The sequence below is a fragment of the Portunus trituberculatus genome, chromosome 37 (genome assembly GCF_017591435.1).
Source record: "Portunus trituberculatus isolate SZX2019 chromosome 37, ASM1759143v1, whole genome shotgun sequence".
Taxonomy (NCBI): domain Eukaryota; kingdom Metazoa; phylum Arthropoda; class Malacostraca; order Decapoda; family Portunidae; genus Portunus; species Portunus trituberculatus.
Genome location: NC_059291.1, coordinates 19,960,927 through 19,984,983, shown reverse-complemented (window position 1 = coordinate 19,984,983; position 24,057 = coordinate 19,960,927). Strand labels below are relative to the sequence as shown.

Sequence of the window (24,057 nt, the reverse complement as noted above, 5' to 3'; positions counted from 1 at the left end):
CTCCTCTACTAAACCTCATCTTCTTTTCCTCACCGAAACACAGCTGTCTGAGGCAACTGACAGTAGCCCCTTCTCTGTTCCCTCCTACTTTCTCTATTCTCATTTTCATTCCAAAGCTGGATGTTGCGTCTATGTACGCAACGACTTAACTTGCTCTCGTGCCCACGCTCTTGAGTCTTCCGAATTTTCCACCATCTGGCTACGACTTAACAGTCACTCTCAAACTAAATTCATCTGTGCTGTTTATCTCTCCCTAACTCTTCTGACTATAGTAATTTCTTCGACTACTTAACTTCTAAAGTGGAGCACATTCTGTCCCTCTACCCTTTTGCTGAGATTTCCATTCTTGGAGATTTCAATGTTCACCACCAGCTTTGGCTTTCCTCTCCCTTCACTGACCACCCTGGTGAACTAGCCTTCAACTTTGCTATCCTCCATGACCTAGAGCAACTGGTGCAACACCCTACTCATATTCCTGACCGTCTTGGAGACACGCCCAACATTCTTGATCTCTTCCTCACCTCTAACCCTTCTGCTTATGCTGTCACCCTTTCATCTCCGTTGGGCTCCTCCGATCACAATCTCATTTCTGTATCTTGTCCTATTTTCCAATCCTCCAGGATCCCCAAAGCGAAGGTGCCTCTGGCGTTTGCCTCTGCCAGTTAGGGGGACCTGAGGAGGTATTATGCTAATTTTCCCTGGAATGATTATTGCTTCTGTGTCAGAGACCCATCTCTTTGTGCTGAACGCATAACAGAGGTGTTAGTATCTGGCATGGAGGCGTACATTCCTCATTCTTTTTCTCAACCTAAACCTTCTAAACCTTGGTTTAACTCAGCCTGTTGCTATACATGATAGAGAGGTTGCCCACAAAAGGTACTTGAGCCTTCCATCTCCTGAATCTCATGCACTTTATATCTCTGCCCGGAATCATGCCAAGTCTGTTCTTCAACTTGCCAAACACTCTTTCATAAATAGGAAATGTCAAAATCTTTCAAACTCAAACTCTCCTCGTGACTTCTGGCATCTAGCCAAAAACATCTCAAATAACTTCACTTCTTCATCTTTCCTCCTTTATTTCATCCTGATGGCACCACTGCCATCTCTTCTGTCTCTAAAGCTGAACTCTTTTCTCAAACCTTTGCTCACAACTCCACCTTGGACGATTCTGGGCTTGTCCTCCTCTCCTCTTCCCTCTGACTATTTCATGTCTACAATCAAAATTCTTCGTAATGATGTTTTCCATGCCCTTGCTGGCCTAAACCCTCGGAAGGCTTATGGACCTGATGGGGTCCCTCTATTGTTCTCAAAAACTGAGCTTCCGTGCTTGCATCTTGCCTGGCCAAACTCTTCCAACTTTGTCTATCGACTTCTACCTTTCCTTCCTGCTGGAAGTTCGCCTACATTCAGCCTGTTCCTAAAAGGGTGACCGTTCTAACCCCTCAAACTACCGTCCTATAGCTTTAATCTCTTGCTTGTCTAAAGTTTTGAATCTATCCTGAATAGGAAGATTCTCAAACATCTGTCACTTCACAATCTTCTGTCTGGTCGCCAGTATGGCTTCCGTCAAGGTCGCTCTACTGGTGATCTTCTGGCTTTCCTTACTGAGTCTTGGTCATCCTCTTTTAGAGATTTCGGTGAAACTTTTGCTGTTGTGTTAGACATATCAAAAGCTTTTGATAGAGTCTGGCATAAAGCTTTGATTTCAAAACTGCCCTCTTATGGCTTCTATCCTTCTCTCTGCAACTTTATGTCATGTTTCCTTTCAGACCGCTCTATTGCTGCTGTGGTAGACGGCTACTGTTCTTCTCCTAAACCTATTAATAGTGGTGTTCCTCAGGGTTCTGTCCTGTCACCCACTCTCTTTCTATTATTCATTAATGACCTTCTTAACCAAACTTCTTGCCCTATCCTCTCCTATGCTGATGATACCACCATACATCTTTCCACATTCTTTCTGGGACGTCCAACCCTTCAGGAAATTAACAGATCACGTGGGGATGCCACGGAACGCCTGACTTCCGATCTTTCTAAAATTTCCGATTGGGGCAGAGAAAATCTAGTAGTTTTCAATGCCTCAAAAACTCAATTCCTCCATCTATCAACTCGACACAACCTTCCAGACAACTATCCCCTCTTCTTCAATGACACTCAACTGTCTCCCTCTTCCACAATGAATATCCTCGGTCTGTCCTTTGCTCATAATCTTAACTGGAAACTTCACATCTCATCTCTTGCTAAAACAGCTTCTATGAAATTAGGTGTTCTGAGGCGTCTCCGCCAGTTTTCTCGCCCTCCAACTGCTTACTCTGTATAAGGGCCTTATCCGTCCCTGTATGGAGTACTCTTCACATGTTTGGGGGGGTTCCAGTCACACAGCTTTGCTTGATAAGGTGGAATCAAAGCTCTTCGTCTCATCAACTCCCTCCTCTGACTAACTGTCTTCAGTCTCTTTCTCACGCCGAAATGTTGCATCCCTTTCTATATTTTATCGCTATTTTCATGGTAACTGTTCTACTGATCTTGCTAACTGCATGCCTCCCCTCCTCCTGCGGCCACGCTGCACAAGGCTTTCTTCTTCCTCTCATCCCTATTCTGTCCAACTCTCTAATGCAAGAGTTAACTAGTACACTCAATCATTCATCCCTTTCACTGGTAAACTCTGGAACTCCCTCCCTGCATCTGTATTTCCAAATTCCTACAACTTGTCTTCATTTAAGAGGGAGGTATCGAGGCATTTGCTCCCAAAATTCTGGCTGATGGTTTTGGCACTTTTTGTACTCTTTGGAGAGCCAGTGCTCAAGTGGGCTTTTTTCTAACTTTCTTTTTTTTGCCCTTGGCTGGCCCTCTTCCCTACGTAAAAAAAAAAAAATCAAATGGCTCACAACACTGCTAGATATTTCTTATATACATTATAGTAACTAGATAAAATGTAATTCATAAATTAAGAATGAATTCAACTATGTTACAATAAACATGGGGATAATGTGAGAAATAACTATCCTTTACAACCTCACCTTCTTTGAACTTGGTGGTAAGCTGCTCTACATGAACCTTGTTGCCAGGTACTCTATAAATTCCCTCTGAGTCTAGGCCTTCCAGTTCAATGAAGTAGACACATTTTTCCAGGAACAAGGGCACAGATCGTTCAGGGCTCTGCACAAAATCTTCCAGGGTTGGCTGAGGAGGGCCTTTAGCTGCACTCTTTGTTGATCCTTTCGAGGCCTTCTTCTTCTCCCTCTCCTGTAGAAAAAAATAAATAAAATAAAATAAAATAATAATAATGATAATAATAATAATAATAATAATAATAATAATAATAATAATAATAAATAAATAAATAGAAAAAAAATAAATTGAATAAACTAAACTAGCCAACAAACAAACAAATAAATAAATACAATAAATACTTGCTATATTAATGCAATTACAGGGGATTAATCTGATATATATGATAATCAATTTTGATTAATGATTAAAAAAAGGACAACACCCAAATGTTGAAGTATTACTAAAAAAAAAGAGAGAGAGAGAGAGAGAGAGAGAGAGAGAGAGAGAGAGAGAGAGAGAGAGAGAGAGAGAGAAGGAAATAATAGTGCCCACTGTACAGTATGATGCTGAAACATGGAACATGAGAATACCAGAGAAAAAAAAGTTACGCTTACAAGTACAGACAAACCCCGCATAACGAATGGGTTAGGTTCCAAAAAAAGTGTTGCTTATGTGAAAATTTGTTGTAGGGTGTCCTAGGACGAGTAAAGAAAAACAACAAATAAATAAAATAAATAAAAAATAAAATAAAGTAAAAATTTCCCCAATAAAAATGTTGTTATAGGAGGGTTTGGCACTCGTTATATGATTTAAGGCTAATAAAACAAAACATTTGTTGTGGTGAAAATTCGTTGAGTAAACGTTCATTATGCGGGGTTTGCCTGTACAAGCAACCCCTGGTTAACGAATGAGTTACATTCCTAAATAAACGTTCGTTGCGTGAATTTTCATTAAACGAATCAATTATAACAAGTTTGACCCCTGACTTGAACTTCCATTGAGAGTAAACAAAGTGAGAGTACATCATAGAACAGTAAAGGTTTAATGAAAGTAAAAATTATGGAGTTAAACATTTAAGCTGTTTAATTTAAGATTAAGTCATTATAATGTACACCAATGTACGTATGTAAGTAACTTTATAATGTTGATGATCTTAAATTTATGAAGAGAGGGAGAGTGGTGTGGCAAAGACACTAGCTGGCAACCTGTGGAGTGTAAACAAATGGTGCATCATTGTACTGCATACAAAACTTAAGTACCACATTTCCACAAGGCTTTCCATTTTATCCATTGCAGAGTCATGAGTTCGGGTGGTTCTTTTAGCTTGCAAGGAAGATACGGTCTCACCAGCCTTCTTAATAGTGTCTGCTGACTTGAAAATAGTAGAGACAGTAGATGGAGTCAAGCCATGGTGGCAAGCAATGCTATTAGTTTTCTCACCTCTCGTCTGTGAATAATATCCAGCTTTACTTCGTGAGGAAGAGACTTCCTGATCTTAGCAATGCTGGGCGACATTGCAGGGCTGGTTGCAGGGCATTTTGGTGGCATGTTGAGCGTGAAATGACGAGCTGGTGCTAGACGCTGTTATTGTTTGAACTACTAGAACAGGGAAGGGTAGGGGAGTGAGTGGTGCACATTTTGTCCATGAGAGGCACTGGTGTATTCAGAAGCCTGAATTTCGTTAAAGCGAGTTTGGTGTTAGTTACACGAGCAGATGGTAGTAAAAGGAAACGTTCATTGTAGCGAAATTTCGTTGTGTGAACATTAGCTATACATTCCTCATACTTTCTCTAACCCTAAAGCTAAAAAGCCTTGGTTTAACTCTGCTTGTTCTCGTGCTGTCAATGATAGAGAGGCGGCTCACAAACGGTTCCGTAGCCATCCAACTGCTGAAACTCATGCCCTATATATTTCTGCCCGTAATCATGCCAAATCTATTCTCCAACTTACTAAAAACTCTTTCATCAATAGAAAATGTCAAAGTCTTTCCAATTCTAACTCCTCTCGAGATTTCTGGCATCTAGCCAATAATATCTCTAACAACTTTACTTCTTCGTCTTTCCTCCTTTACTTCATCCAGATGGCTCTACAGCTGTCTCTTCTTTTCTAAAGCTGAACTCTTCGCTCAAACCTTTGCTACCAACTCAACTTTGGATGATTCTGGGCATATTCCTCCTACTCCTCCACCCTCTGACTACTTCATCCCTAAAATTAAAATTCTTTATAAAGACGTTTTCCTGGCCCTCTCTGGCCTTGATTCTCGGAAGGCTTACGGTCCGGATGGAGTCCCTCCTGTTGTTCTCAAAAACTGTGCTTCGAACTCGCTCACTGCCTGGTCAAACTCTTTCATCTGTGTCTCTCTACTTCTATTTATCCTTCTTGCTGGAAGTTTGCTCACATTCAACCTGTCCCTAAAAAGGTGACCACTCCAATCCTTCTAACTACCGCCCTATAGCTTTGATTTCCTGCCTTTCTAAAGCCTTTGAGTCTATCCTTAATAGGAAGATAATGAGGCATCTATCAGCTCACAACCTTCTCTCTGATTGCCAGTATGGTTTCCGTAAAGGCAGATCTACTGGTGATCTTCTTACTTTCCTAACTGAATCTTGGTCATCCTCTTTTAGGGACTTCGGTGAAACCTTTGCTGTCGGCCTTGACATATCGAAAGCCTTCGATAGAGTCTGGCACAAATCTTTAATTTCTAAACTACCCTCCTACGGATTCTATCCTTCTCTCTGTACCTTCATCTCCAGTTTCCTTTCCGATCGTTCTATTGCTGCTGTAGTAGACGGTCACTGTTCTTCCCTAAAACTATCAACAGTGGTGTTCCACAGGGTTCTGTCCTATCACCCACTCTCTTTCTATTATTCATCAATGATCTCCTAAATCTGACTCAATGCCCTATCCACTCCTATGCTGATGATACCACCTTGCATTATTCAACAGCGTTCAACAGACGCCCAACCCAACAACAATTAAATGACTCAAGGCGAGATGCTATAGGACGCCTAACTTCTGATCTTTCACTTGTTTCTGATTGGGGCAGAGAAAACCTGGTTTTGTTCAATGCCTCAAAAACTCAATTTCTACAACTATCTACTCGACATAACCTTCCAGACAACTATCCTCTCTTCTTCAATAACACTCAACTTCCCTCTCCTCTACATTAAACACACTCGGTCTATCCTTCACTAAAAATCTAAACTGGAAATTTCACATCTCTACTCTTGCTAAATCAGCTTCCAAGAAGTTAGGTGTCCTGTGGCATCTTCGTCCATTTTTCTCTCCCTCCCAGCTGCTTGCTCTGTACAGGGCCTTATCCGCCCGTGTATGGAGTATGGCTCTCATGTCTGGGGGATCCACACACAGCTTTACTAAACAAGGTGGAATCTAAAGCTTTTCGTCTTATCAACTCTTCTCCTCTAACTGACTGTCTTGATTCTTTAAGTCACCGCCGCAATGTTGCATCTTTATCTGTCTTCTACCGCTGTTTTCATGCTGTCTGCTCTTCTGAACTTGCTAACTGCTTGCCTTCCCCCTCCTGCGGCCTCGCTGCACAAGACTCTCTACTTCTTCTCATCCCTATTCTGTCCATCTTCCTAATGCAAGAGTTAACCAGTATCTTCACTCCTTCATTCCCTACACTGGTAAACTCTGGAACTCTCTACCTGTGTCTGTATTTCCACCTGCCTATGACTTAAACTCTTTCAAAGAGGAGTGTCAAGACACCTCTTACGTTAACTGGACCCTCCTTTTAGATTTTTTTGTTTTTTCTCTTTCTCCTACTTTCCTCTTCACAGGGCCTGGCAACCAGCGGGATTTTTTTTTTTTCTCCAACACTTTGTTTTCCCTTGGCCAGTGCCCTTGTAATGTAGAAAAAAAAAAAAAAAAAAAAAAAAAAAAAAATCGGGGTTTCCCTGTATCTGGTAACTGAACGGCTGCACACATGGTTGTAAACAAAGCTCTCGCCTCTCCCTCCCCACTGCTGCCATCGTCTCGTTCTGTTACTGGTATTATTGGTAATACAGAAACAAAATACCAGTATTCTAGTATACCTAATACTGGTACGCATCCCTAGTCCTGCTGATCATAAAAAAACAACATTATTCTGCATTCTGTCAGTAGTTTTCATTTAGAAATTTATAATGGCACCAAAGAGGCTTATTAATGGTGAAAATAATTAATCTAGTGAGAGTGCAAGTGTTAGTGAGCCACAGCCCTCCACTAGTGGGTTCAAAGGAATCACACCGGGAAAAAAGTTACCAGACATTTTCAAGGATGGTGACTCATTCTCCGATAACCTTCCTCCTTCCCACCCTCCTACTCTCCTCTTCTACATTATCCATTACCAGCCTTAACTTATGGTATGTACAAAACAAAACTAAAAAGAAAAATTTCATTGAAATATTTATAAACTTAAGGTTTTGCAAAGATTAGAACAAATGACCTGATTTATAGGTATCAATAGTCAAACTTTTTGGTACTTGAACAGCCATTTGGAATCAATTAAGTTTGAATATTGAGTCTTCACTGTATAGAACCTGAGTAGTTACATGAACTTATTTGCTGATGATGTGAAACTCTTGAGAGTAACAAGGAACAATGAGGATTGTATGAAATTTGCAAGTAGATATCACTAAGATCTGGGGATGGAGCCAAAAGTGGAGATTTGAATTCAATGCCAAAAAAATGCCAAGTGATGGAAATGGATAAAAGTAACAGAAGATCTACTTGGGAGAACAAAATGAGAGAAGAGGTGGCTGCGGTGGCGAGTGGACGTGTTGTGTGTGCGCTCCGTTTTTGGCTGTTGTTTTTATAGTTAGCGAGTGGTGTTTGTGCTTGGTGTCTGTGTGTGGTGCTTTTGAGTGTTAGTGAAGTGAAAGTGTGTACTGCAAGTGTTAGATTAGAGTGAAATAGTGGTTAGAATCAGTGTTTGTGAGTTAAAAGTATTTTGGTAGAGCGAGGAGACTAGGCTTGTAACCGTCAAGTTGACCTTGAAAGAGGATTAGTTGACCTCACTTAGGCCACCCACCACAGCGGTTCCCCTACCCCGCCGTCATCAAGTATTTTTATTTGTTTGTTAGCTACGTATAGTGTTCTTGTGAGTTAACAGATTGTGAATTAGTATGGCGGTAGCTACTGAGGTATATCAGAGTGTGATTGAGTGCGTGAAAGAGTGTTGAGGTGGGATTGGGCGAGTTTGTTGTGTGTGAGATGTGTGGGCATGACAGGAAGGTTGTTGACTTTTCTGAGTGTATGGTGTGTAGGCTCAAGAGCGAGAATTTAGTTCTTTCTCTTGAGCACCGAGAATGCGAGAGGAAATGAGAAAGCTAAGTGAGGGAAAAGTGCGACGAAGTTCTCATCTTTGAGTTGAAGGAGGAGGTTAAGAGGCTTGGGGAGGCAGTGGAAAAAATTAGGCAGGAGATCAGTGTTAGGCCGAAGGTTGGACCTTCTGAGGGCGACAGGGTGGCTTGGCCCTCTGTCGGGAAGAGCAGAGTGGGGAAGAGGGAGCAGGCGAACCAGACTGGGAAAGATAGTAGTCAGGATGGGCAGAGATGGCAGGTTGCGAGGGGAAGAAAAGCGGAGGCAGTTAGGGAGGATAGGACTAAACCTGTTGAGTGTGAAAATAGGTTCAGTTTGTTGGAGGGGGAGGGGGAGAGTGAGAGTGGAGTGAATGAGGTGGTTGTGGTGAGTGAAAGGAGAGAAAAGGGGGTAGAGGAGAGGAGGAGGAGGAGGAGGAGGGTTGTGCCTAGCACACCTCAGGTGTGTGTGGTGGGTGACTCTCAGGTTAGGTACTTAGACAGCACTTTCTGTGGGAAAGGCCGGGAATAGGAGGACGAACGTGTGTATGCCTGGTGCAGGTGTGAAGGCGGTGAGTGAGGAGGTGCAGAAGAGAGTTGGGGGGATGGAGAGGGAGGGTGTAGTAGTTTTGCACGTAGGTGGGAAAGATGTCAGAGCAGGTGGGTCGGAGGAGTTAGTGGCAAGATTTCGGGAAATGTTAGGCAAGATAAGGGAGAGTGGTATGAGGTGTGTAGTGTCAGGAATCTTACCTCATGTGTATGTTAGCAGGGAATGGTTGTCTAGGGTCATTGGTGTGAATGATCAGGTAAAAGGGATGTGTAAGGATGTGGGTGTCAGCTTTGTGGATGTATGGGATAGGTTCTATGGGTGAAGGGATTTGTATGCTAGGGATGGTGTGCATCTGAGTAGGAAGAGTGTGGATGTGCTGAATGGATTTCTGGAGGGGGAAGTTGGGATGGAGTGTAGGGGGTGAGGTAGCAAATGCATTCCAGAAGAAAGATGTTAGACATAAATTAGATAGGATAAACAGAGATAGTGAAAAGATTAGGAAAGATTTCCAGGTGCAAATAGGAGAGAATAAGATTAGGATTCCAAATAAGGAGACAGCATCTAGGAAGGTAGCAGGACTTAAATGTTTTTATGTAAATGCCAGGAGTCTTAGGAACAAGAAGGACGAGTTATCTAGTTATATAGTTGAGGAGGACTTAGATGTTGTATGTGTCACAGAGGCATGGGTAAATGAGGAAAAGTTTAGGGAAAATAGGAAAGAATATGAAGTAGATGGATACATTATGTATTTACACCAGAGAATTGGTAGGATAGGTGGAGGAGTAGTTATTTATGTAAAAAAAAACCTTCATTTCCAGTCAGGTTAATGGTATTAAGGTAGATAACAGAGTAGAGTCCTTATGGCTGGATGTTAGAGTAAACAAAAGTAAGGTTATTAGAGTAGGAGCTTTTTATAGACCACCTAACCAGTCAGCAGATGTAGACAACCTTATGGTAGATGAGATAAATAGGGGGTGTACTAGTCAGACAATTATCTTAGGGGATTTTAATCTTAAGTCAGTAAACTGGGAGAGGATGGTAGGAGATGCTAGTGAAAATAAGTTTATGGAAAGTTTTCAGGATAACTATTTAGTGCAGATGGTAGATAAACCTACTAGGGGGAGGAAGGTTTTAGACATAGTACTAACAAATATTGAGCATTGTTTAAAGGAAGTTGAGGTAGAGAGACTTTAGCAAACAGTGACCATCATATAATTAGATTTATCATTAATTCCAGTAGGGATAATATAGTGAATAAGACTAGAGTCCCAAACTATCAGAAAGGCAATTATGGTAGGTTACGTCAGTTATTAGGAGAGGTAAACTGGGAAGATAGTTTTGGAAATAAAACTGCACAGGAGATGTGGGATATTTTAAGGTTGTAGTAAAGGGTATAGTGATGCAGTGTATCCCTTACAAAGATATAAGGCAGAGAAACAGGAAGCCATTATGGTGGACTCACGAGATAGGTAGACAGATCAGAGAGAAGAAGAGGGCATATAGAGAGTTGCAGAAAAGTGGGAAGATGTAGATTTGATTAGGTACAGACAGGTCAGGGATGATTTGAGTAAGGTTATAAAAAAGTAAAAGGCAGGCAGAGATAAAACTAGCTAGAGCTGGGAGTAAAGATCCCAAAAATTATATAGTTATTACAAGGTCAGTGATAAAAGAAATAAGGATAGGATTGGACCACTCAGAAAAGATGGTGTAGTAGTGGATCAAAATGAAGACATAGTAGAATTATTGAATGAACAATTTTCTTCAGTATTTACTAGGAAAGAATAGGAAATCCTGTTACAAACAGTGCGACGAGTAGTTTAAGAGCTTTAGAAAATATTGATATAAAACCGGGAATTATTAGGAAATTTATTCTTGAACTAGATGATAGGAAAGCTAGTGGTCCTGATGAGCTACATGCCAGAGTACTTAGGAGGGTGTAGACAGTATTTCTGAAGCACTTAAGTTAATCTTTGAAAGATCACTTAGGTTTGCTGAGATACCTCAGGACTGGAAGTTAGCTAATGTTACACCAATATTTAAAAAAGGTAGGAAGGATGATGCGAATAATTATAGACCGATCAGTTTAACTAGTATAGTATGTAAGATACTAGAGAAAATCATTAAGGGTAGTATTTGGGAGCATTTAAATGAGAATAGATTAATTAGAGATACCCAACATGGCTTTAGATCAGGGAGGTCCTGTCTTACAAATTTGCTCGATATCTTAGAATATATTACCAAGGAGTTAGATGATGGAAATAGCATAGATGTTATATATCTAGATTTTAGCAAGGCGTTTGATAAGGTACCGCATAGGAGGCTAGTGTACAAATTGAGACTACATGGGATAGGGGTAGGTTAGTTGATTGGATTAGTGAATGGCTTTCTGATAGGAAACAGAGAGTAGTATTAAATGGGGCAATGTCTGAGTGGAAGGAAGTGGTTAGTGGGGTACCCCAAGGATCAGTGCTAGGACCTCTTCTTTTCTTGGTGTACATTAACGATTTAGATATAGGAATTAGTAGCAAAGTATCAAAGTTTGCAGATGATACTAAGATAGCATGTGCAGTACAGGGTGAAAAGGACAATTACAGAATACAACGAGACCTGGACAGGCTGATAGCATGGGCAGACAGGTGGCAGATGGAGTTTAATTCTAAAAGTGTCAGGTTATGCATTTAGGTAAAGACAACACAAACTTTAGCTATGAGATGGAGGGATGTTGGCTAGAGGCAGTAGAGGAGGGAAAGGATTTAGGAGTAGTGATGGAAAGGACTATGAAATTTTCAAAGCAATATTTAGAAGCAAGAAATAGGGCAAATAGGATCCTGGGTTTTATAAATAGAAATGTTAGTTATAAAAGTAAGGAAGTGGTGCGTAGCTTATATAATTCCTATGTTAGGCCCCATTATAGGCAGGATATCAACATGTTAGAAGCAGTGCAGAGAAGAACAACTAGGATGATACCAGCATTAAAGTGCCTGGAGTATAGAGATAGATTAAAGAAATTAAACATGTTTTCATTTGAGAGGAGATGTATAAGAGGGGATATAATAGAGTTATTTAAAATGTCCTCAGATACAAACTACATAGATGTGAGATCTTTCTTTACCTTAGAGGAGGGAAATAGGACTAGAAATCATGGCAGGAAGATTAGAAAGCAAAGCTGCAGGTTAGATATAAGAAAATATTTCTTTAGTCATAGGGTGGTAGACTTCTGGAATGCATTGCCAGAGAGGTTGTAAATAGCACTAGTTTGACAATGTTTAAAACAGATTAGATAAGCACTTAAATTTATTAGATTTATAATTATGTATAGCACTGCATGATAGTTTTATAAGAAATTTACTATAGTTAAACAAGACATGATCCCCATGTATGGGGATCACATATTGTAGAGGAATTCGCTGCAGGACTTAGCCCTGTTAATGGGCCAAATATTTAGAATTAGTATATAATGTATGATCGCGCACCCATGAAAGCTGCTAAAATTTCATTATCGCGACCTAGATGCCTGCTATGGCGCCCGCCATGGCGTGGAATATCTGAGCTCATTAAAACCACCTTCCCGCCAAGATCAATTCGGCTCGCTGTTATGGCGGCTATTTCAATTGGGCACGATAGCCGAGGGTTAAGTGTATAATGTATTGTGTACTTGTAAGTGTATCTTTAAGTACTGATGACGAGATCGCTGTGCGACTGATACAGGATAACCTAGATGGGCCCTGGTGGCCCTTTGTTATCCTATTATTTATGTTATGTTATGTTATGACAAAGAAGGAAGAGAAGGACCTGGGAATGAATATACAAGACACCTTGACTGCAGAAAGACATATAAATGTGTATGACAAATATGTACAAAATACAATCAAATATCAGGGTGACATTTAACTACATGGACAAGTGTATGAAGAAAAGAGATCATAACTACGATGATAAGATCTAGCCTTGAATATGCAGCAGTAATATGGTCACCACACATGCAAAATGACATCAGGAAACATGAAAGAATCCAAAGGATAGCCAAAAAAGATGGAGCCAGAAATAAAAGATACACTAAAGGAAATGGAACTATCAACTTTGAAGGATAGGCAGGAGAGAGGAGATCTAATAATGATGTACAAGATAGTAAACCATATGGAAAAGATAGATAAGACAAGACCTGGTATCACTGACTAAGATGGAGATAGATGGACAAGGGGACAGACACTCGAAGATCAGGACAGGTCAATGTTTGAGAAACATTAAAACATTTAGTTTTTGACATAGGATGGTGGGCATTTGGAATAGCTTGAATGATGAGATTGTAACAGCAGAAAGTGTGCATAAATTTAAGGAAAAGTTGGATAAAATTAGATATGGAGATAGGTCACTATGAGCACTGCTTAAACCCTGTAATATACAACTAGGTACACACACACACACACACAAACACCAACCATGGACTGGACTGGACGTGTCCGCCGGCGCTCTACGGATTAGTTGAAAACGAGTTTTCAGCACTGCCCAACAATTACCTATGTGATTTTGTGCAGGGTTCGAGCAAGGGTTATTGTCTGTGAGGTCTCTTGTCCAGTGAGTGTGTCTTGGGAGAATTTGTGGGGAGGAAGTGATGGCCCCGTAACGAAGTGGTGATCAGCTGATAGAAGTAAACAAACATGGAGCGGGTCATAGGAAGGGAGAGAATACCAAAATGAGGCTCTTTGCATGGATTTATGGATACACCAGGCAAATTAAGGAACAGCGAGATGGAAGGAAGAGTGGAGGCCCTGGAGAGAAGACATGGGAACATAATAAACATAGATGAAAAGTTGGATTGCATTTTAAATGACGACATATTCCGCAAAGAAGTGTACAACCTAACCAAGGAAAACTGCAGTTTGTTGAAGAATAAGATGGATCTGGAAAGTAAGTATGCAATCTTATGTAAGCAGTGTGAGGAGTTACGAAAGAGAATTACAGAGATGGAAAGAAAGTTCATTGAGGGTGAAAAATGGGGGAAGTAAGCCTGCATTTCTCTGATTGATTTGAGGTTTGAGGAGGCGAAGAAGAATAATGAGGAGGTACACACCAACCTCAGAGAAATAATTAAACAAAAGAAAGAAAAGAGTGAGCTGGCCCAACATGAGATTGTTGAAAGTCATACAACAAAAAGAGACCATGGTGAGGAATATTGTTGAAAGAATGAGGAGTGTCATCATGAGCAGATTAAGGGAGGATAATATCAGAAACTGGTAAGAAAGAAAGAAGAAAGAAGAGAAGATCAGGAATTTGCTAAACAAGATCTCGGAGGAGGATGATATATTTAGTGGAGTTGAGGATTATATGAGACTGGGAAAATATGAGGAAGGCAAGACATGAGCTATAAAGATAACGTTGAAATCTCAAGTGACTGCATAGGGACTACTTAGCAGTGCATGGAAACTGAAGGATGCCCAGAAGACGAAGATGATTTGTGTAAGAAGAAACATGACAGAGGAGGAAAGGGATAAGATGATGAAATTGGCGACGGAAATGAGGGAAAAGAATGAGGCAAGATCGGAAGATGACATTAGAGTGAAAAATGAGAGGGTGTGGAAGTGGTGGTTCAGTGGAAGGGAATAGATACTTTGTTAAAGGAACAGACAAAGGAAAGGCAAGATATAAGAATATCATATACTAATATAGATGGCTTCTTATTGAAAAGGTTAGAGTGAGTGGACCATCTGGAAAGAGACAAACCAGACATTATGTGCATAGTGGAGATGAAGCTAAGGCCAAAAATGATAGATTGTGGAGAAAAGATAGAATGAAGAAGGGTGGAGGTGGTATAATTGTGTTGACAAGAAAGTACGTTGACAATTTCAACTGCAAAGAAGTCATGTGGGAAGAGTTCAAAGTGGGGAATGGGGTGAGCAGTTGCTGGACATTGCAATGGAAAATCTGTTGACTCAGTGGGTGAGGCACCCAACAAGAGGTCGGCAGGGAGATACTCCGTCGAGACTGGATTTGATACTTACAAATGGAATACAGCTAGTACAAGGAATAAAACATGAGTGTCCTTTGTGAAACAGCGACCATGAATTGTTGAAGTTTGTTTGGATGTGGGCTTGAGAGTGGAAAATGGGGATGGATACAAGGAGGAACGCTTAAACTATACCAAAGTGAGATATAATGACTTGAGGAGGTATTTTGGCAATGTGGACTGGTCTGCAGTGTACCAAGAAATAAGCATTCAATCAAAATATGACAAATTCATGGAAGTATACAAAAAGGCCGTGGAAAACTTTGTGCCAAAGTACACCAAGAAGACTCTAAGGAGAAACCAGTGGTTCAATAATAATTGTGAGAAGGGAAAAAGTGAGAAAGAAAAAGCATGGAGAAAGTACAAGATGAATAGTGAAGAAGTAGAGAGAGAAGCATATAGAACTGCAAGAAATAGATATGTTGATATGAGGTGAAAAGTACAAAAAGAATATGAACAAAAAATAGTGGAAAATTGTGAAAGGGATCCAATAATGTTTTCTATATTTATCAACAGTAAACTCCAGAAGAAAGAAATAGTTGAAAAAGTGAAAGTTTGGGATGATGTACATGAAGATGTTTCTGATATTGTTGCAAAGTTGAGTGATTGTTTCTGTAAAGTATTCACAAATGAAACAGAATTCAATGGGAGCATACTACCTGAAGAGAAACAAATGCAGGATGTGACAGTCTCAAAGAGTGACAATGAAAATGTTGTAAATGGCATGGACGTCAACATGTCAATAGGTCCGGATGGAGTGTCCAGTAGAATGTTAAAAGAACGTCAAGAGCAGTTGCTGAAACCAATCTTGGATATCGTGAAAATCGATTACAAGGGGACAAGTGCCAGTGGAGTGGAAGAGGGCAGATGTAGTACCAATATACAAGAGTGGATGTTGAATGGAGCCATTGAATTATAGACCTGTTTCACTGACTAGTATTATATGTAAGATATGTGAAGAAGTGATTAAAGACAAGTGGTGTGAATTTCTACAAAGTGAAGGAATCTTAAGGGTGAAAAGAAAATCATGTGTATCAAATTTATTATGTTTCTACTCAAGAGTGGTTGATATTTTACAGGAGCGAGACGGCTGGGTTGACTGTATGTACCTTGATTTGAAAAAAACATTTGATAAAGTTCCACGCAACAGGCTAATGTGGAAGCTGATAAGTATTGGGGGGATAAGGGGAACCCTGGCAGACTGGATGAGAAACTACCTGACAGGCAGGGAAATTAGAATGGTGGTGAAGGGAATGAAGTCAGAGTGGAGGAGAGTGACCAGTGGAGTCCCGCAAGGTTCTGTGCTTGGTCCCATCATGTTTCTGATCTACATAAATGATATACCAGCGGGCGTGAAAAGTTACATGAGTACATTCACAGATGACGCAAAGATTATGAGGAGAATATGAAACGTGGGAGATTGTAACATGTTGCAAGAGGATCTGAACAGGAATTGGAGTGTAAAATGGCAGATGGAGTTCAACATTAACAAAAGTCATGTAATGAGAATGGGAAAAACCAAATATAGACCGTATAAGGAGTACCAGCTGGGGAGAGAGATGATAACTTAAGTCAGTGAAGAAAAGGACATAGGAGTGATTATACAGAACAACTTATCACCAGAAAAGCACATTTAACAGATTATTCGGAAAAACTTACAGCACGTCCAAAGTATTGGCTTCTCATTCAACTACTTGGATGAGAATATGATAAAGAAAATATTAACCACCTTAATTAGACCTCAGTTGGAATATGCAGTGGTGATATGGTCACCACATGTGGAGAAACACGTGAAGAAACTAGAAATAGTGCAGTGGTTGGGAATGAGGGTGATACCAGGTTTTAACCCCTTCAATACGGTGATGCCTATGTAGGCGTCATGAAGCCCCAGTAACATATACGGTGACACCTACGTAGGCGTCATATTTCTTTTCTGAGCTTTCTTCAGTTCAGTTGTCCCGTATAGTGTGTTGGATACCAACTACACACGTTGCTGTCTTTGAAATCCATCCTAGTGATAAGCTACATGCTCCTCCCACCATCTCTCTGTCTCCACCAATCACTAACATGGAACAGAAAGGGATTATGAAGGAGTTTCCTGCCATTGATAAGCTACATGCATCCTGCCTTGTGTCTAAAATTACCCAATGGCATAGAAAAACTGTTTGAAAAGTATGAGGGCCTGGACTGTTGTCTCTGAAGAAGGAAACTCTCTCTCTCTCTCTCTCTCTCTCTTTCTCCTCTCCATCTCCTTCCTCTTATAGGAGAGATTCTCCCTCTCTCGAAGATAAGTTACATGTCCGCCTTGTAACATTGGTAAAAACACACACACACACACACACACACATAAACTGTAGCCTGCGTTTGAGCCATCAGCTGGTTTGTTTACGTCTGCGCAACATGGCGGCCGTGAACTTGAAAGAGGAATCAGACTTCACAGGGTTTCAAGGAATAATGGAGAAGAGCGCTTATGTGAAGAAAATTCTGGAGTTAGAAGGTAAAATTGAAAACTGTTTGAAAAGTATGAGGGCCTGGAAACGAGTTATGACAATGTAAAGAGACTGTGCCGATATGAAGAAGGAAAATGCAGCACTGAAAGAGGAAGTTAAGCTAATTAAAGTGAATTGCGAAAAATGTGGAGAATCTCTAGGAAAAGTGATGGAGAAGCAGGCTGAATGGAAAAAAGTCAGGAAGTGGAAAGAAAGGAGGTAAATTACAAAGTTGCAAGTCTGGAAAAGGAAATCAAAGAGTCAGGGAGAAAACTTTGGGCCTTGCTGAAATTATAGATCAACAGATCATAGAAGAGAAGATAGCTGAGAAAGTGGTGAAGGTTATTAAGTCAAATGAGACATTGGTGAGGAAACTGTAGACAAAAGAGATGTGTGGTGATATTTGGTGTGGAGGAGGATAAGACACCGAGTAAAATGGAGAGAGAGAAAACATAAAAAGGTGATAAATAATATCATTAATGTGGTGCAAGAGGAGGAAAAGACCTAGTACAAGAAATAGAGGACTTCCATAGAATTGGAAAGTTCACAAGAGAAGGTATGAGGCCAATAAGAATCAAACTTAAGTCACAAAAGGATGTAGATGAATTGGTGGAGAAGTCATGGAGGCTAGCCCAGCAGGAAACAACAAGGAAGATTTGGTTGAGAAGAGATCTCGGTGAAAAGGAAAGAGAAATGTTAAATGAGTTGAGAAAGGAGGCTTTGAAAAAAATGAAGAGAGGACAGAAGAGAGAAGAAAGAGTTTTTCTGGAGAATCTTGGATATGAGACTGAGGAAGTGGTTCATAACCCAGAAAAGTACAGCAAGAAAGGACTAAAGAAACTTACATATGAGCGAAATGTAATGTATTCCAACATAAATGGAGTGATATCGGGATTTTAGAACTCAACGATTACTTGAGGGACAAGAACCCAGATATTGTGGGTCTTACTGAAACAAAACTGAGAGAGGAGAAGACCTGATGAAGGTTGGAGAAGGAAATATAACGTTTGGAAAAGAAATAGAGTAGGTAAGATGGGAGGAGGAGTGATGTTGCTGGTTAAAAAGATATAAAGGTGGATCAAGTGAAAAAGGTATGGGAAAGGCAGAAGTGCTAAAGATCAGAGCAGAAACTAATGAAGGAAAAAGAGGCACTACATAGTGGTGTACGTACCACCTAAGACAAATGCATGGTCAGTACAGGAATATGAAGAAATGATAAGTGATACAGGAACATGTCTGGAAGAAATGTTGGGTGGCTGTGAACGAACTATAATGATGGGAGATTTTAATTGTAAAGAGGTGTGTTGGGAGGACTGGTCAATGGAAGGATCAGAGACAACATGGGAAATACACTATTGACACTGGCAATGGAAAATGTGTTAACTCAGTGGGTCAAAGAAGATACTAGGTTTGGAGGAGAGGGAGCATCGTCAAGACTGGACTTGGTCTTTAGTACAGAGCCAATGGTCATTGAGGAGATGAGGGTGGAGTGCCCTTTAGCAAAGAGTGATCATGCAGTTTTGGAGTTCAAGGTGATAGACGAAGAGAAATCTAGAAGAAATGAAGAATATAAAGTGGGAAGATGGAATTATGCCAAGACAGATTTTGGAAACCTAAAGAAATTCTTTCAAGAGACAAATTGGATGAAATTCAAGAGTGCTAAGGAGCAAATGAAAAGTGGAAGGAATTTATAAAAATATACAAAGAAGGTGAGAAAAATTTGTACCAATAAGACAACATAGAGAAGTTGGAAAGCAGGACTGGTTTAACGATAGATGTGAAAAGGCTAGAACAAGAAAAGAGGATGCATGGAAGAGGTGGAGAAGGAAAAGACGGATTAAGCAGTGGGAAAGTTACAAAAGAGCAAGAAATGAATATGTGTTGATTAGAAGAGAAGAAAGAAAGAAACAAGAAAAGGATATAATTGATAAATGTAAAGACCAACCAAGGCTTTTTACAGACATGTGAACAACAACATCAAAAATAGAGAAAGTATTGAAAGTTTAGAAGTAAATGGAGTATACAGTGAAGATCCCAGGAAATGGCAGAGGCTATGAATGGATGCTTTGGAAGGTATTCACAAAGGAGACTGCTTTTGACAAACCACTGGTAATGGAACAGAAAGGGATTATGAAGGAGTTTCAAGTAACTGTGGAGGAGATCAAGAACATGATGGGGAGTTTAGAAGTGAGAAAAGCTGTGGGACCTGATGGGGTATCAGGATGGATTTTAAGAGAATGCAGGGAGCAATTGGCAGAAAAAGTTTGTGAAGTAATTGATGCCTCATTAAGGGAAGGTGTAGTGCCCCAAGACTGGAAAAGAGCTAACATTGTCCCAATCTATAAATCAGGTAACAAGAGAGACCCATTGAACTATAGACCAGTGTCACTTACAAGTGTGGTAGCTAAGATGTGTGAGAGGGTGGTGAAGACTAGATGGACAGACTTCTTGGAGAAAAATGACATACTTTGTGAGTGTCAATTTGGTTTTAGGAAAGGGCGTTCATGCACGACAAACCTGATATGTTACTATTCGAGGGTGATAGATGTAATACAGGAAAGAGATGGTTGGGCTGATGGAATATATCTGGATTTAAAAAAGGCCTTTGATAAGGTACCACACCAGAGACTGATCTGGAAACTTGAAATGGTAGGAGGAGTGCATGGCAGTTTACTAAAATGGATGGAAGACTTTTTGGTAGGAAGAGAAATGAGAACAATAATTAAGGACAGACCATCAGAATGGGGATTGGTGGAGAGTGGAGTTCCACAGGGATCAGTGTTGGCACCAGTAATGTTCGCAGTCTACATAAATGACATGGTGGATGGGGTGTCCAGTTATGTGAGCCTATTTGCAGACGATGCAAAATTGTTACGAAAAGTGAGATGTGACAAAGATTGCGAACTACTCCAGGAAGACTTGGACAGAATATGGAAATGGAGCTGTACATGGCAAATGGAGTTCAACACGACAAAATGCAAGAAAATAGAGTTTGGCAAGAGTGAAAGAAGAATCAGGAGTATGTACAAGATAGGAAATGAAGACATAAAACCAGTCATGAAGAAAAGACCTTGGGGTGACAATTACCAATGACCTATCGCCAGAGAGACATATAAACAAAATAATTGGAGAAGTATTGAACTTATTGAGGAACATAAGAGTGGCGTTCAGTATATCTAGATGAAGAAATGATGAAGAAAATAATTACTGCAATGATAAGACCGAGGCTTGAATATGCAACAATACAGTGGGCTCGAACTTAAAGAAACACATAAGGAAACTAGAGAAAGTACAGAGGGCTGCAACGAAAATGGTGCCTGACTTAAGAGATTTGACTTATGAAGACAGACTGAAAAGAATGCAACTTCCAACCCTGGAAAACAGAAGAGAAAGGGGAGACCTGATAGCAATATACAGAGTGATGATTGGCATGGAAAAATGGATAGGGAAGATCTGTGTATGTGGAATGGAAGAATGTCGAGAGGGCATGGGAAAAACTAAAATGGCCACTTATAGGAGAGATGTGAAAAATATAGCTTCCCTCATAGAAGGGTGGAAGCATGGAATAGTTTAGACGTGGAAGTGGTCAACGCAAGGAATATTCATGATTTTAAGAAAAAGCTGGACATTAATAGATATGGAGACGGGACAACACGAGCATAGCTCTTTTCCCGTATGTTACAATTAGGTAAATACAATTAGGTAAATACACACACACACACACACACACACAGAAAGCTGCAAGGATATCTATATAAAGAAAAATAGAAATGAGGAAGAAAGGAAGAGATACAATGAACTGGCAGCAGCAGTAAGGGAAAAAAATAATGAAAGGTCAGAGGAGGAAAAAAGGCATTTTTTTGGAGAATTCTAGGAGACAATAAGGAAATGGTATATAAATGAGAAGGAAGAGAAAAAAGTGGAACAAGTTTAACTAAAAATGATAAAGGCAAGAGACTAAAAATGATGTATACAAACATAGACGGGGTTTTTATCAAGTAAATTATAATTAAGAGATTACATAAAGAAAGAAAATCTGGATACTGTATGCCTGGCTGAAACAAAACTAAATGAGACAATCAAAATAGACTTGGATGATAGGTATAATGTATGGAGAAGAGACAGAGGGGGTACAGGAGGAGGAGGAGTCATGATAATGTTAAGGAAGGAGATAGTGATAAAACAAGTGGAATGTGGGGAAGAGAAAGCAGAAGTACTGTATGTTAAGATGCATATTAATAAAAAAGAGTAAACAATCATTGTAACATATGTGCCACCAAAAACAAATTCATGGACCAATCAAGAATATAAAGACATGATAGATGACACAATAAGGAGTCTAACGAGAATCGTTAAAGAAGGAAGGAAAGTGATATTAGTAGGAGATTTCAACTGTAAAATTATGAAAGTGGTATGGGGGAAGAAGCCTGGGGAGAAAGATTCCTGAACCTAATGATAGACAATATGATGGACCAGAGAGTAAAGGAATGCACAAGATTCAGAGGAAACGATAAGCTGGCGAGATTGGACCTAGTTTTTACAAGGGGTATACAAATGAATGATGATATAAGATATAAGTGCCCATTGGGAAAGAGTGACCATGTAATATTAGAAATGGATATAGAAGAGGGAAAGGAAGATAGAGACAATTCATACAAAGGAGACCTATTAAATTACAGAAAATATCAGCCTATTTTAAAAACGTAAACTGGGAGGAGATGGAAAACTCAGAGACGATGCAAGAGAAGTATAACTTATTTTTGGAAATAAAAGAGTTAATGAAAGAACTGGATGAAGAGAAGGCAACAGGACCGGATGAAGTCTCAGGCAGAATACTGAAAGAATGTAGGGAAGAACTAGCAAGTCCTATATACAACATCATAAAATGCTCATTAGAAAATGGAACAGTACCAGTAGAATGGAAAAGAGCTGAGGTGGTTCTCATATATAAGAGCGGAAGGAAGGAAGAACCTTTAAATTACAGACTGGTATCACTAACTAGTGTAATATGCAAGATGTGTGGAAGAATAATAAGGAAACAATGGATCGAGTTCCTTGAAGACAACAAATTAATAACAAATAACCAATTTGGTTTAAGAAAAAGACGGTCGTGTGTAACTAATTTATTGAGTTTCTATTCTAGAATAGTTGATAGAGTACGAGAGAGAGGGATGGGTCAACTGTATTTATTTGGATTTAAAAAAGGCATTTGACAAAGTGCCACATGCAAGATTACTATGGAAGTTAGAGAAGAAGGGTGGCTTAAAAGGAAGCACATTGAGATGGGTAGATAATTATTTGAGGGGGAGAAAAATAAGGATGGTATTTAAAGATATGAAGTCCAAGTGGAGAGCAGTAGAAAGCGGAGTGCCACAGGGGTCAGTATTGGCACCAATACTTTTCCTCATTTATATTAACGACATGCCAGAAGGAGTGAACAGCTACATAAATCTGTTTGCAGATGATACGAAACTGTGCAGAGTTATAAAGCAAAAAGGATTGTGAAATACAGCAAGACCTAAATAAGATCTGAGAATGGAGTAAAAAGTGGGAAATGGAATTCAATGTGGACAAAAGCCATGTCATGGAAATGGGAGAGAGTGAAAGACGACCCGTGGGAATGTATAAGATGGGAGATGGAGTAGAACTGGAGAAAGTTAAAAAGGAAAAGGACTTGGGAGTGATGATGAAAGAAAACAATCAACCAGTAAGCCATATTGATAGAATTTTCAGAGAGACATATAATTTGCTAAGGAATATTGGAGTAGCATTTCACTACATGGACAAAGAAATGATGAAGAAATTGATAAGTACTATAATAAGACCTAAATTGGAATATGGAGGAGTGGTGTGGACCCCTCATAAAAAGAAACACATAAGGAAGTTGGAGAGCCTACAAAAAATGGCTACAAGAATGGTTCCAGAATTTGAAGGGATGACATATGAGGAGAGACTAAAGGCTATGGATCTACCAACCCTGGAACAAAGAAGGGAGAGAGGAGATCTGATACAATTTTATAAATTGATCAATGGAATGGACCAAGTGGATAATGAGAAACTGATCCTGAGAGAAGAATATGACATTAGAAGCACAAGATCACATAGTAAAAAGCTGAGAAAAGGAAGATGTCTGAGAGATGTTAAAAAATATAGTTTCCTGCAAAGATGTGTTGAGACGTGGAACAGTTTGAATAAAGAAGTAGTGTCTGCAACGAGTGTGCATACTTTTAAAGTAAGATTGGATAAGTGTAGATATGGAGACGGGGCCACACGAGCATAAAGCCCAGGCCTGTAAAACTACAACTAGGTCAATACAACCAGGTAAATACACACACACACACACACACACACACACACACACACACACACACACACACACACACGGCCCGGTAGCTCAGTGGTTAGAGCGCTGGCTTCACAAGCCAGAGGACCGGGTTGATTCGGCCGGGTGGAGATATTTGGGTGTGTCTCCTTTCACGTGTAGCCCCAGTTCACCTAGCAGTGAGTAGGTACGGGATGTAAATCGAGGAGTTGTGACCTTGTTGTCCCGGTGTGTGGTGTGTGCCTGGTCTAAGGCCTATTTGAAGATTGGAAATAATGAGCTCTGAGCTCATTCCGTAGGGTAACGTCTGGCTGTCTCGTCAGAGACTGCAGCAGATCATA

At 40.0% G+C, this 24,057-nt stretch overlaps 1 protein-coding gene across 1 annotated transcript in view; it reads right to left on the bottom strand.

Annotated features, from left to right (window-relative positions):
- LOC123514151 (rho GTPase-activating protein 190-like) overlaps nucleotides 1-24,057 on the bottom strand; it is a 523,040-nt gene that overhangs the window by 53,870 nt on the left and 445,113 nt on the right. Inside the window, exon 31 of the mRNA XM_045271800.1 lies at nucleotides 3,018-3,243. Coding sequence (XP_045127735.1) covers nucleotides 3,018-3,243 — 226 coding nt within the window. The remainder of the gene's footprint in view (nucleotides 1-3,017; nucleotides 3,244-24,057) is intronic.